General features: G+C 48.6%; 1 protein-coding gene across 1 annotated transcript in view; it reads left to right on the forward strand.

The window, feature by feature from the left end:
* Positions 1–15,564, forward strand: part of LOC119951078 (RNA/RNP complex-1-interacting phosphatase-like) — a 108,221-nt gene that overhangs the window by 38,969 nt on the left and 53,688 nt on the right. Inside the window, exons 3-5 of the mRNA XM_038774124.1 lie at positions 4,695–4,770; positions 11,064–11,195; positions 11,291–11,414. Of these exons, the coding sequence (XP_038630052.1) occupies positions 4,695–4,770; positions 11,064–11,195; positions 11,291–11,414 (332 nt within the window). The remainder of the gene's footprint in view (positions 1–4,694; positions 4,771–11,063; positions 11,196–11,290; positions 11,415–15,564) is intronic.

The raw sequence follows: 15,564 nt of genomic DNA on the forward strand, positions 1-15,564 counted from the left end.
ATAAGAACAAATAAAGCGTTGGTCAAACTAAAAATGCAGGAGTGTGTTTTGAGATTCCCGGTTTTAGGTGACCTTAGGCACTCGAAACTCATAGTTTATAGTGATGCATCATCCTGTGGAAATTTATGTGATGGGGTTTCAAGCGCAGGAGGTTTTATAATTTTCCTTTTGAGGAACAATGGTAAATGTTGCCGTCTTGTGTGGGAAACAAAGTAAATAAGGAGAGTGGTCAAAAGCACTTTGGCTGCTGAGACAAGCCTTGTGGAGGCGGTGGATATGGCCTTTTATATATCTCCGATATTGACAGAAATTAGGGGATTTGGGTAATTACCTATTGAATGTCACATTGACAATAAATTCCTGTGGGAAAATGTACACTCTACAAAAAGTGTTCAATGAAAAAAGGTTAAGGATAGACATTGCAAGTTTGAAGCAGATGTTGGACAGAGGGGAAATAGCGAAAATTAAATGGGTTGACAGTAGCTATCAATTGTCAGACTGTTTTACAAAAAGAGGGGCTAGTTCACAAAGTTTGGCATATTGTTAATGGAGGGTGCCTGTTTCTGAGATTTTTTTTTCTTAAAAAAAAAAGGGGGGGGAAATTGCATGTTTTTTTGAGTTTCCTGTAATTTTGTTTCCACCTAATTATTATTTTTTCTCCAAGGAAGGGGAGACTTAAGTAATGGGTTAAGTGACATTCCAATTAGTTGTCTAAGTATTTAATAATTGACACTGATATGTAAAGGGGTTCAGGTGGCCTTTGTGTCATGTGATGTGATGAGAGAGTTTTGTGCAGAGTCTGTTAAAGTGAAATAAAGGATTTGAGAAAAGGAGCAGAACCTTTGATTCTTTATACAACAGCAGCTAAACGTCTAACAAGTGTGCCCCTAGCCAACGAGTCTGTGAACATCTCCCGCAGGTGCAGGACCAGTGCTGTCGCAAATTCTTTATAGAGGTCGGCCGGGAACCCATCCAGTCCCAGCACCTTCCCGACCTGCATGGAGCTAATACTGTCCATGATTTCACCCAGTGCTAGTGGTGCTTCAACCCTCGTTTTCCAAGCCTCCCCCATAACTGGCGTGAACCATTTCATCCCCTACTCCCCTGCTGGGGGTTCAGAGGTGTTCAGCCCTTGGTAGAAGGCCTTGAAGGTTTTGTTGACCTTTTCAGGGTCTGTTTCTAATTTGCTCTGTTGTCCTTGATTTGTGCAATTTCTGTGGTGGCAGCCTACTTTTTCAGCTAGTGTGCCAGCAGGCGGCTGGATTTGTCTCCGTGTTCGTATAGGGTCCCTCATGCCTGGCGTAGTTGGTGCATTGCTGTCCTAGTGGAGAGCAGGTCAAAGTTCCTTTGCCGCTCATTCCTCTCTGCCAGGAGCTCTACGGTCAGGGCCTCAGAGTATTTACGGTCTACCTCCAGTATGGAGTCGACCAGTTGCTGCCAAGGCTCTTTCCTCCCTATCTCTTTGCACTTTGAAAGCGATAATTTCCCCTCCACTTACGGTCTTTAGCGCTTCCCAAAGCGTGGAGGGTGAGATCTCCCCGTTTTGGTTATTCTCTGTATACTCCGCTGTGATACCCTAAAGTTGAAAGCCTTGTCGGCTAGTAGGGCAGCATCCAACCTCCATGTGGAGCATTGGGCCCTGCCCGTCTCTATCCTCACGTCCATATAATGTGGAGCGAACCTCCTGGGGGTCCACCGCCCCCATCTGTTCCATAAAACAACAAAGTTCCTTTGCCATGTTTGAGGTCTTCTCTGTTTTGGGGTTTGATCCGTCAGTCAGTGGGTCCTGTACACAATTGAAGTCACCACCCATGATTAGTCGGTGCATCGCTATGTCGGGGATTTCCGTCATGGTCTTTTTAATGATTATTGCGGCGTCCCAGTTGGGATCGTACACGTTAACTAGTATTACCGGTGCCCCGTCCAGGGGCCCGCTCACCATGACGTACCGTTCCCCCTGGGTCCGTAACCGTCTTTTTCGCCCTAAACATCGTCCTCTTGCTGATCAGTATTGCCACCCCCCTGGCTCTCGTCCCGTACCAGGAATGGTAAGGTCTTTCCCACCCAGCCCTTTCTTACCCGCAGTCGGTCCTGCTCTCTCAGGTGCGTCTCTTGGAGGAATACTATGTCGGCTTTCATGTTTCTTAGATGGGTGAAGACTCTGGATCTTTTCACTGGGCCCTTGAGTCCCCTTACGTTCCAGGTGACTATCCTGGTGGGGGCTTCTGTCCCCCTGCTCCTGTTGGATTATCCATACTTACCTGGTGGACACGCCCCTGTACTCCAGGGCGTCCCTTTGTCCAAGGGGCACCCAACATGTCCCTCTTTCCCCCGGTCCTACCCCTGTTTGCTCCCCCACCCCTGTTGTGTGGTCATCCCCCATGCCTGGCGCCGACCCCTGTTGGGGGCGTGCCGCGGCCGTGCTCTATTGCATACCTCTGTCGTAGCTTTCCTGCCAGTGCGGTGACCCCCCCCCCCCCACTTCCTGGGAGTTATTGTATCGCTTCTCCCTTGCCCATTCTCTACGGTTCCTGCGCATTCTCTCCCCATCTTATCCTGCACTCCTCTCACTTGCTTTCCCTTCTCCGCTCAGCTCATTCTTTCGTATAGGGCTACGTTCTCCCACCTGAAGCGGTCCCTCAGGTAGTGGTTTGCCTTTGCCATTTGTTGTTCAGGCTGTGTATCCTGTGTGTGTGGGGGGGGGGGGGGGGCATGGTGTTGCCTCGGCGTGCTGTTGTTCCTTGCCTAGTGCCCCTTATTTCTTCCCGTGCTGTAAGTGTTCCAGTCCATCGCCGGGGGCTGTGAAGAAATACTCTTTGTCTTCATATGTGACCCAGAGTTTCGCTGGCTACAGCATACCAAAGCGTACGCCGTTCTTATAAAGGGCTGCTTTCGCTCTGTTGAACTCAGCCCGTTTCCTGGCTAGGTCCGCCCCAATGTCTTGGTATATCCTAATGCTATCCCTCTTCCCAATGGTAAGTTCTTGGTCTGTCTGACCAACGCAGGATTGTTTCCCGGTCTTGGTACGGATGCAGTTTGGCTATTACTGCCCTCGGTTGCTCCCCAGCTTTGGGTTTCGGGCGCAGTGACCAGTGTGCCCTGTCCATTTATGGTGGGTTAGGGCAAGTTTTCCTCCCCACTAAGTTGCCCAGCATCTCGGCCACGTATACCGTGGGGTCCCTGTCTTCAATACCCTCCGGTAAGCCCGCAATCCGTACATTTTGACTTTCTCGAGTGCTTCTCTTGGTCGTCCACTTGCCCTTCCGGTTCCCCTGCATCGTGACCAGCCTCGCCACCTCCTTTTCCAATGCTGTGATCCGATCGCTCTTGTCAGTTGCGGCCTTTTCCAACTCTTTAATGATCGCCTCCTGGGCTTCCAGTCTCTTCTCTGCCCTGCTCAGGGCGAGCTGTGTTTTGGCCAGGATCTTGGTCACCGCTGCCTTCACCGCAGCTTCCACGTCTGCTTTCACCTCTGCTTTTATTTCCTGCTGGTGCTCCCTCAGTGCCTCGGCGAAGGATGCCTTCCAGTTCCCTCCTGGTACAGGGGGAATTTGCTCCTGCTTGTCCTGCTCTTTTCATTTCGGCAAAAAGTACGCTCTTGCCCCGGTTGGCTCGCCCGAGTGCGTTTGCCCCTGGCCCCTTTTGTTCCTGGTGTCTGTTCTGCCTCTAGCTTGGGTTCCTTTGGGCATTTTCGCTTCTGGTCTCTCGCTTTTTTCCTTTCTTTGTCTTATTAAGGTTGGCGACTGGATTGCTCTGTCTTTTTAGCGCGTTAGGTTGAAATGTGGCTGTTTTTCGGATCCACGGAAGGAGAGCCACCTACTGTGCGACTGCTCAGCATGTCATCATCACCGGAAGTCGCGCAACGGTGCATTTTGTTCATTTAAAATCTAGGTCCAAAACTGAGAACCTATGCTCGCCTATACTTTGTTTTATGAACAGAGTTAACCTTTCAGGTCAAGGTTGCTCCGACATTTTTTTCTCTCCACAGATGCTGCCTGTCGGGAGTATTCCCAACATTTCATGTTTTTATTTGAAATAAAGACGCATTACTTTGTAAATTGAGGTTTGATGTGTAATTGCAGAATGTAATCTACTTATCTGAGATGACAAAAAATCAATTTAGCCCATAATTCATGCTCTGATCTGTTGTAATATTTCATATGGGAAACTAAATTAAAATGCTATGTGTCTACATATAGGACTGCTAATTAAATTTTGAGTAAGAATGATGTATTATTCTAATTCCACAAGTTCAAATTTACTGTTTCATATAGTACAAATACAATGTAGTATTTATATCACGGTCTAATTTCAGATCTACGATTGCACTCGGCTAAGATTAAACTCTGCTAGTGGCCAAAATGCTCCGGCCATTGGGATTCTCTTTCCCATTGACGGTGCACCCTGCCCGTGGGTTTTCTAGCAGAATGGGTGTCTTCAATGGGAAATCAAACGGCAAGACTAGAGAATCCTGCTGCCAGTGAATGGCTGAGAAACACGTGGCTGGGGGACTGGTGAATCCCGCCCCATGTTTCGTAGGCAGAGATTTAATTTTTATAAAAAGAACCATATTCAGATGTCTAAACAGTCTGGTCTTAAATGTTTGGTAAATTTAGTTCCTATCTGTTGTAACTTTATGGCAAACATATAATTCTATCATATCTTACAATGTTTTCTCCATCTATTTAAACTAGGTGGCGAGGCATTATACCTGTCGGGAAACGTATACCAAGAACTAGATTTGTTGCTTTCAAAGTTCCTTTGAAAGGGGTAAACATATTTTTGTATTCTAAATATTAAAATATGGCTTAAAAGTAAATTAGTAAACATGACTATATACCTGTTTATCTTTTTCCTTCCCTACCCCCAATAAAATTCATTTTCCTTTTTTCTTTGGCCAAGAATATTATTGTGGTAGTGATGTATAATTACTTAACATCTGGATCAATTTATTGGAAAAGTTTAAAACTATTTCTACCTCTGAGCTTTCTCCCCTTCCCTCTGGATGAAGTTCATGTTGGCTTGTCCAAGTGATTATGCAAAATTGAATATCGTATTCAAAAGACAGCCCAGCCAATGAGTTTAGCATAACCCTTGTATTCTCTCACTCTGTTTTATAATGCCAGGGATGGCATATTTTAATAGCTGTCAACTTACTTTCCCGCTCTTAAATCTATGATTATCTGACCCCAAAGTCTCTGCTTATTTGTCTCGTGTTGTTGTTTAGTGTATATTTCCTTTCCTGAAACATGCATTACCTTCACAATTCTTTGCATTTATCATCTGTTACAACCCTTCCTCTGTCATTCCTTCACTTTTTCCATGAGGAGCTTCCCTTTTATCATCTCTACTCTTTTTATTTAAATATCTTTTACAATTTGTATATAAAATCCTTTATCTGACAAATCATTCTCCATATCCTGTCTTGCTGTTTCTAATATTTAATTTCCTCCTCTATATTTCCTTTTTTTTTTAAAGTATTTTATTCAACATATTTTCAACATTTTCACAATATAGAAACAACCCCAATCAAACAAAAGAACCCCCCCCCCCCCCCCCCCCCCACCCCCGGCAGTCAACGGTAACCAACTCCCAAAAGTGCATGGTGACCGAATCCCTCCTTGACCCCCTTCAGCTCAAACTTCACCTTTTCCAGGGTCAAAAACCCCAGCAGGTACCCCGCCACGCCGAGGCACAGGGTGGAGAAGCTGACCTCCACCCCAACAAGACCCACCTATGAGCGATCAGTAAGGGAAAGGCGTGAGACATCTGCCCCCACACCGCCTGCATTTTGGGCCGGTCCGATACCCCGAATATGGCTTCCAGGGACCTGGGTTAGAGTTCCCTGCTTGGGTCACTGTCTGTGCGGAGTCTGCACATTGTCCCCATGTCTGTGTGGGTTTCCTCCGGGTGCTTCAGTTTCCTCCCCAAGTCCTTAAAGATACTGTTAGGGGAATTGGACATTCCGAATTCTCTCTGTGTACTCGAACAGGCGCCAGAGTGTGGCGACTAGGGGATTTTCACAGTAACTTCATTGCAGTGTGGAGTAAGCCTACTTGTGACACTAATAAAGATTATATTACAGGAGATTGGGCTCGGCTCAGCCACATGTAAGACCCCTGAAATTGTACTGAACAACGTTCTCCAAAAGCTTTCCAGCTTCGGGCAGGACCAAGGATATGATCATGGTTTACGGGACTCCTCCCACTTCGCTCACAGACATCCTCCAGCTCCTTGAGCAGCTGGCTCATCTTTGACTTTGTGAGCTGCGCCCTGTACGCTACCTTGAGCTGTATCAGGTCCAACCTCACATACCAAGTCAAGGCATTCATTCTACACAGCACCTCCCACCACAGTCCTTCTTCCAGCGCCACCCCCAACTCTCCCTCCCACTTCATTTTAATCCCCTCCATGGACACCCTATCCTCCTCCAGATTCCTCCCATAGATTGCCGAGATGACGCCCCCAACCCCTGCTGGCAACACCGCCTCCAGCAATGAGGAGGCCAGCATTATTGTGAAGGTCAGGAAAACCTTCTAACAAAATCCTGCTCTTGCATATACCTAAACCCCCAACATGCCAACCCATACTTCTCTCCCAGCTCCTCTAAATTCACAAATCTCTTTCTCTCTCTCTCTCTCTCTCTCTTTCTCTTTCCTCCCCCCCCCCCCCCCCCCCCCCCCCCTCCTGCTTAAACTGTCTCCAAATCTTCAACGTGGCCACCACCATCGGATTCACTTGAGTACTTTCCTCGTGCCATTGGGAGCGGCACGATTGCCGGCGCCCATAATGGCGATTACCAACAAGAGCCCGCCTCCATCTTTACCCACAGAGCCCCCCCAACCCCCTGCTGCAGCCCCGTACCTTCTCTGCTTTCGCTGCTCAATAGTAACACAGTCAAATTGGGAGGCCTAGCCCCCCGCCCAGTTTCAAAATATACGACAACAGATCATGACATCTCGGGACACCCTATGTTCCACTACCCCAAACGCCTCAGCGCAATGGCCAAGGGCTCTATAGCCAATGCAAACAGAAGGGGGGGGGGGGGGGGGGGGGGGGATGGGACATCACTGCCTCAAACCATGGTGTAGTGTGAAATACCCTGAATTTGCATCAGCTCCTTATACAGCAGCTGCACCCACGCCACTAACTTCAGCCAATCCCAAAAATCTCCCGTACCTCAATCAAATAATTCCACTCTACCCAATCAAATGCCTTCTCCACATTCAGCATCACCACCACCTCCAACTCCCATCCGCCGGAGAAAGGACCACATTCGTGAATAACTGTCTTCTCTCCATGAATCCCGTCTGGTCCTTCCCAATCGCCTTCGAGAGACACCCTTCCAACCTTAACACCAACACCTTTACCAGTATCTTGGCATCGATATTCAGCAGAGATGTGGGCCTAATCGACCCATACTCCACCGGTTCCTTGTCCTTCTTTAACGACAACGAGATGGAAGATTGCACCATCGTTTGTGGCAATACACCCCTACCCATCGCATCCTCAAACATTCCCACCATCAATGGCGCCAACTTATCTTTAGTGGCTTAGAAATTCGACTGGGAACCCATCTGGCCTCCTTCCCTGCCTGCATCCTCACAATTGCCTCCTGCTCCCCCACGGCTCCTCCAACCCTACCCTTTCTTCCTCTCCCAACCTCAGATACTCCAGCCCATCCAACAATTCCGTCATTCCCCCGTTCCTCCGGTGGCTCTGGCCCATACAGGTCCCTATAAAATTCCTCAAATACATTATTAATCTACTCCAGAGTCACCACCAACTTCCCCGCCTTATCCTATACCCAAACTATTTCCCTCGCCGTGGTCTCTGTCTGGAGCTGACCGGCCCTATACGTCCTGCCTTCTCCCATACTCATACACAGCCCCATTTGCCCTTCTCAGCTGATGCACCGCTTTCCCCATGGACAATAGGTCGAACCCCGTTTGCAACTCCTTCCTCTTTTGCCAGGAGACCCGGGCTCCCCGCCCCCCATGGGGCAGCATGGTAGCACAGTGATTAGCAATGTTGCTTCAAAGCTCCAGGGTCCCAGTGACCCGGCTTGGGTCACTGTGCAAAGTCTGCACATTTTCCCCGTGTCCCTGGCCCCAGTTTCCGCCCACAGTCCAAAGATGTGCAGGTTAGGTGGATTGGCCATACTACATTGCCCTTAGTGTCAAAAATAAAAGATTGGGTTGGGTTACTAGGTTACGGGGATAGGATAGAGGTGTGGACTTAAGTGGGGTGCTCTTTCCAAGGGCCGGTGCAGGCTTGATGGGCTGAATGGCCCCCTGTACTGTTACTTCTATGATACCTCCCACCCACCTCCAAAATCTCCTCTATCAGTCTTTGGTGTTCCATCCTCTCCTCCCTATCCATCTTAGCCTTGAACAAAAGCACCTTCCCCTTCACTATCGCCTTGAAAGCCTCCCAAACCATGGACCAGGAGACCGCCCCGTGCAATAAAACCCTACATACTCCTCGATTACCATCCCAATCTTGTCACAGAAGCTCCGGTCCGTTAACACATCCATTCTCCATCCCGGTCTCTGGGTTACCCCCTTCAGCTACACCATGCCATAGAATTTACAGCGCAGAAGGAGACAATTTGGTCTATCGAGTCTACACCAGCCTCTGAAAGAGCACCCTATCTAAAGCCACACCTCCACCCTATTCCCGTAACTAGCAACCTCGCCTAACTTTTGGACACTACGGGGCAATTTAGCATGACCAATCCACCTAACTCTTACATCTTTGCACTGTGGGAGGAAAGCAGAACACCCAGACGAAACCCACACCGACGCTCAGAGAGCGTGCAGACTCCACACAGACAGCGACCCAAGCCGGAACGTCCATCCACTGCAGAGTGTGGTCTGAAATCCCGATTGCTGAGTACTCCTATCTCTTAACCCCAGCCAATAGCGCCTTCTCCATCACAAAATGTCAATCCTCGAATACACCTTGTGTACCAGGGAGAAAAACGAATACTCCCCCTCTCTCGGATGCAAGAAGCTCCATGGGTCCACTCCTCCCATCTCCCTCGTGAGCCTAGCCAACGTTTTTGTTTCTCTCTCTCTCTCTCTCTCTCTCTCTCTCTTTCTCCCCCCCCCCCCCCCCCCCCCCCCCCCCAACTATCAACTCCTGCGTGTCCAAGTCAGGGATGGTACCCAGCACCCTCTTCACAAACTCTACATTGTCCCAGTTGGGGCCATGTACGCTTGCCCAGTGCCAGCAACCTCCCCTCTAGCGCACCCGTCCACCCCGTCAGTATCATTTACCTGCCCCCCTGAACAGCCACCACCTTCTCCATCTAAAACCTCACCCTCTTGCCACCAATACCGTACCTCGCTCACCCAACCCTTCCTAAGCCTCACCTGATCCTTCACCCTCAGATGGGTCTCCTGCAGCATCACCACATCACATCATTAAACTCTTCAAATTTGTGAAAACTCTTATCTCTTTCTGGACCCCCCAACTCCCTCACATTCTTCGCCGCTATTCTAATCAGGGCTCTCTCACCCCCTCCTATCCGCCATCACCATAACCTCGGGCTGTGGCCTGACCCGCCCCATCCATGTTACAGTTGAACTGGTCCCCCCCCCCCCCCCCCCCCCAATCCATTTCCCTTAGCAAGCGGGTGTCGCAGTATCTATCCCCCCCCACCTTTCACACATCCTAGGACGATCGAAACCTGTTCCACTTGGTTACAACGACCCCCGCCACACTCCCGTTTATTAACAAACATTCGTTTGCTAGTGTAAAGTCCCCGGCCCTGAAAAACAGTGCAAATCCGTTCTCTCAGAAAAAAGGCATAAACCCAATACACTTGTAAACAATTATAAGCAAAGGTAAAATACACTCCCCCATTCAAAAAAAATCATGCAACCCCTCCATCAAATACAAAACGAGAAACAGAAAAAGAGAGATAAAAGACAATGCACCATCCCCATCCCCTCAACCCAAGTCCCAGTCCCATCTCTCATTTCTGTCCCAGTCGTTCGGCCTTCACGGGCGCCTGCACTGTCTTGAAATAGCAATCCTTCAGTTGTACATCACTCTCAACTTCGCAGGGTAGACCACTCCAAACCTCACACCATTGCTGTACAGTGCTGCCTTCACCCGTCTGAATGCACTCACCAACTCCACCGTCAAGTTTTGGTATATTCGTATGCCAACACGTTCCTACCTCACATCTCGCCTCTGCTTTGCCCAACTCAGGACATGGAACTTATGGAAGCAGATTATGACCACCCTTGTTGGCTCATTTGCTTCCGACTTTGGCCTGAGCGACTGATGTGCCCTGTCCAACACTTATCAGGAGAGTTCTTCCCCCGCCATCACCTCAGTCAGAGTTTCTACTGTTGAGGGGAGCAGCTTCACCCAGCGACCCAGCCTTCGTCATCTTTCTTCCTGCCGGACTCGCCAACTCGCTCGGCGGTGGACTTTTGCTTGCCCTCTTCTTTACAGTGCTGCCCTTCTGGGTCTTCGACATCTTGCACCTTCCTTATACCTTCCCACACCAACTCATTCAAAAATTACCCCTGAAATCTGTCATAAAAGTCCAAGAACCAGGGCCTCCAGCAGGAGCCACCTAACGTGCCACCTCTACCTACATGCTGCCACCGGAAGTCCTCTATATTTTCTGTACTCTAATTGACTTCTTTTGTGATAGCAGCCCTAAATTTCTATTTTAATGATTTCTTTCATTCAAGGAGCCTTTTACTTATTTCTAATTTGTTTGATAAATATCTCCTCCTTGAATGTTTGTCTCCTTTTCTTATCTAATTTTTTTAAAATCAATTTATCTGGGCTTGTTCCCTTGTTATGTTGATTTTCAGTTGAGTATCTTTTATTGTTGTGCTCTCTCCTTGTAATTTAATTATACATTAAACCTACTTTGGTTCTTCTTCTAGATGATCCTTCCATTTAGTTTATCTCCTTGCCCCACTTCAGTTCTTCGAACTAGATTGAGTGCTGCCTCTGTTGAACAAAACATGCATCTGATTCTCTACAAAATTCAAAGCATAAATAACAAAATCTGTTACATTTTCTCTTTGCAGGCAATAAGTCAAAGGCTTACAGCTAATCAGAAATTTTCTCCAAAAGACCTAATAGCTAAAATCAAAGAGCAGAATGAGGAACTTGGATTAATTATTGACTTGACGTATACAACTCGCTACTATACCGAGAAGGTATAAAATAGACCCAATGAAACAGAAAACATTAATTATGGCCTTCACTGAAATTAGATAGTTAACCTTTTGCCTGTAATTGTTGTTTCATTTAGGATTTGCCTAAAAGTGTGCAATATCAAAAACTATACACTGTTGGGCACGAAGTGCCAGATGATGCTACCATTCTACAGTTTAAACGAAGAGTCAGAAAATTCTTATGGGAAAATACAGAGAATGGTAAGCACTCCTAGTTATTATCATCAACTTCACTGTTATTTAGATGGTATGGTCCTTTATTGTCTGGCGTGAGGTAGCAGATTAAGAAGTATTGGAAGGACTTGGAGGAGTGAATGAGAGATTTGGCAAAAATGTGAGTATTCAAGAAGCAAGTTCCAAACTCCCAGTTTCCTTGTTTAACTCTGGAGTCTGAGGTTAGTTGTGTTCAACCCTATCAGAGAGATGGGTTCCAATGCCTATGGGCATTGATTAATTTGAGTGATATTACAAAACTTTTTCATGTTGAATCTATGGGTTTTTTGGGACCATGGAAAGCAAAGTGAGATTATAACAGCTACTAAAGGGGCTGATTGTAACTCATGGAAATACTTGTATAAACATTCAGCACTCTCTAACTGTTTGAGTGCCATGGTTGAGGAAGTGTCTGTTCACAGTATTTTTGAGCATTTTCTTTTACACGACCAGTCTAAAAATCAGAGCCGTATCTTGGCAGAATGAAATTAAGAAACACTTCTATCTGCAAAAGTTGATAGAAGTTTGGAACTTTCTTCCACAAATTAATAGATCAATTTTGATTTATAAATATTCTGTCCAAAGATCTTGAGGGAGATGGGGCAAAGGAAGATATAGAGAGATAGGTCATAGATCAGTCATGACCAGCTGTTGAAATGGCCTGCGACATCATCCCACTTATGCTTAAAACAGACTGCTCTATTTTCTACAATTGGCAGCGTGTTTGGAGGTTTGTTAGTACACTTCATGTTCTCTGATCCTTCTCTGTGAATAGCCCTTTCACCAAAGCCGCAACAGTACAGCATATGGCGTGCTGAGGATGCTTGGACAGATTTTCACCCTCTAACACTTGAGTTTCCATAGCTGCCCCTATCATCAGTTTGTGCTCGTGCTTACTTCAGAAGTGAAAGTCTATCTAATTGGTCTTGGATGCCTCTGAGCTGGTGCATAGTAAGCATGAGTTCTGTGACGGTACGCCCTCTGAGTGAATCATCTTTCCTGAGGATGCATTGTCCACAAGGTCCATGGACTGCTGCTGTATACTTGAAGGTCATGTCTGAGATCGAAAATATGAATTAGAGGGCGGCACAGTGGTTAGCACTGCTGCCTCACGGCACCGAGGTCCCAGGTTCGATCGTGCCCTGTGTCACTGTCCGTGTGAAGTTTGCACATTCTCCTCCGTGTTTGTGTGGATTTCACCCCCACAACCTAAAGATGAGCAGGGTAGGTGGATTTTTTTTTTTAAATAAACAATTTTATTGAGGTAGTTTTTGGCTTTGTAAACAGTTACAGGCATCAACAGAAAGAAAGCAAAACAGGCAAAAATGTGCAAACATCCACGTACTTTCAATACTTCAATCATAACATACTGCACAAGCCCGTTCCTCTCCCACCGGTACTACCTGCCATTTTATCCCTCCTACTCTACTCTACCCCCCCACCCCCTGCTGACGCTCACTCTCTCGCAAAGAAATCAATAAATGGTTGCCACCTCCGGGCAACCCCTCAAGGTGAATTTAATTTTTTCCATACCCAGGAAACTCGACATGTCCGCAAGCCACAACTCAGTCTTCGGGGCTTTGAGTCCCTCCACGCCAATAGTATTCGTCGCCGGGCTATCAGGGAAGCAAAGGCCAAAACATCGGCCTCTTTCTCCCCCTGGACTCCCGGGTTTTCCGAAACCCCAAAAATTGCCACCCCTGGACCCATCGCCACCCTTGTTTTTAGCACCCGGGACATGACACCCGCAAATCCCTCCCAGTACCCCCTAAGCTTAGGGCATGCCCAAAACATGTGAACGTGGTTCGTTGGTCCTCCCGCGCACCTAGCACATTTGTTCTCTATCCCAAAGAATTTGCTCAACCGAGCCACCGTCATGTGGGCCCGGTGAACGACCTTAAATTGAATCAGCCCGAGCCTGGCACATGTCGCGGTCGAATTTGTCCGACTCAGGGCCTCTGCCCACAGCCCGTCCTCCATTTCCCCGCCTAGCTCCTCCTCCCATTTAAGTTTCAGTTCCTCCGTCTGGGACCCTTCCTCCCTCATGAGCACCTTATAAATATCAGAGACTCTACCCTCCCCTTCTTCCCCCCCTAGAGACTATTCTGTCTTGGATCCCCATTGGCTACGAACAAAGTCCCGCAACTGTAGGTACCTAAAATAATTTCCCCTTACCAGCCCAAATTTCTCCTCCAAGCTCCTCAAACTCGCAAAGCTCCCTTCCAGGAACATATCGCCCGCCGCCGTACTTGAAAACCCCATCCATACTCCCGGGGGCAAACCGATGGTTGTCGCAGATTGGAGCCCAAACCAACGCCCCCGTCTCCCCGACATGCCTCCTTCACTGGCCCCATATTTGCAGGGTCGCCACCACTACCAGGCTGGTGGAGTACCTGGCTGTCGGCAGCGGTAGAGGAGCCGTGACCAGGGCTGCCAAGCTGGAGCCCCTGCACGAAGCCGCCTCCACCCGCTCCCAGATAGACCCCGTACCCACCATCCACTTCCTTATCATAGTGATGTTGGCCGCCCAGTAATAATTAATCAGACTCGGCAAAGCCAGCCCTCCCTCGCTGCAGTTCCTCTCCAGCATCGCCGCCTTCACTCGCGGGGATTTTCCCGCCCAGACAAAGCTCGTGATCATCCTGTTAACTCTTTTGAAGGACTGTGGGACAAAGATCGGGAGGCACTGAAAAACAAACAGAAATCTAGGGAGGATTGTCATCTTTACAGTCTGCACCCTCCCTGCCAGCGACAGCGGGAGTGCATCCCATCTCCCAAACTCTCCCTTCATTTGCTCCACCACCCTGGCCAAATTTAACTTGTGCAGCCTGCCCCAGTCTCGTGCTACCTCGATTCCCAAATACCGGAAATTTTCCTCAACCAGCCTAAACGGTAGCCCTCTCAATCTGTTCTCCTGGCCCCTTGCCTGTACCACAAACATTTCACTCTTGGCCGTATTTAATTTGTATCCTGAAAACTGGCTGAACTTCCTCAACATTCCCAGTATACTTCCCATCCCGGCCACTGGGTCCGACACGTACAGGAGCAGGTTGTCTGTGTAAAGAGAGACCCTATGTTCTACCCCGCCCCTCACCATCCTCTTCCATCCCTCTGCGGCTCTCAGCGCAATCGCCAGCGGCTCTATGGCCAGCGCAAACAGCAGCGGGGAGAGCGGGCAGCCCTGTCTGGTCCATCGGTACAGCCTAAAGTACTCCGACACTTCTCTGTTAGTCCTGACGCTGGCCCTCGGGGCCTGATATAATAATTTGATCCAATTCACCAGTCCCTCCCCGAACCCAAACCGTCCGAGCACCTCCTATAGATAGTCCCACTCCACCCGATCAAAGGCCTTCTCGGCGTCCATCGCCACCATTAAGTAATCTTCTCAAGTTGGCCGACAGCTGCCTGCCATTCACAAACCCAGTTTGGTCCTCCCCAATCTCCTCCGGTACGCAGTCCTCCATTCTAACCGCCAGTACCTTTGCCAGGAGCTTGGCGTCAACATTAATCAGGGAGATTGGCCTGTAGGACCCGCACGCCTCCAGGTCTTTACCCCGCTTCAATATCAGTGATATAGTGACTTGCGACATTGTCGGTGGCAGGGTCCCTCTGTCCCTTGCCTCATTGAAAACCCTCGCCAAGACCGGGCCCACCAACTCAGAAAACTTCATATAGAACTCTACTGGGTATCCATCTGGCCCCGGGGCTTTCCCCGACTGCATGGCCTTTAGACCCCCCAATACCTCCTCTACTCTAATCGGGGCCCCCAGCTCATCCACTAGCCCCCCACCTACTGTTGGGAATGTTAACCCGTCCAGAACCTTTTCATCTCCTCCGGTTCTTCCGGCGGCTCCGAAGTATACAGCTTGCGATAGAAGTCCCGGAATACCTCATTCAATCCTGCCGGGTCCTCCACTCTGCGCACCTCCCCATCCATCACTCTACCTATTTCCCTGGCCGCCTCCCTCCTCCTGAGTTGCTGCGCTAACAGTCTGCTAGCCTTTTCCCCATGTTCGTACACCACGCCCCTCGCCTTCCTAAGCTGTTCCACGGCCCTACTCGTAGATAGTGCCCCCAGTTCCGCCTGTAGTTTCTGCCTCTCCCTGAGTAAAACCTCCCCCGGGGACTCCGCGTGTTC

Source organism: Scyliorhinus canicula, chromosome 16 (genome assembly GCF_902713615.1).
Source record: "Scyliorhinus canicula chromosome 16, sScyCan1.1, whole genome shotgun sequence".
NCBI classification, from domain to species: Eukaryota; Metazoa; Chordata; class Chondrichthyes; order Carcharhiniformes; family Scyliorhinidae; genus Scyliorhinus; species Scyliorhinus canicula.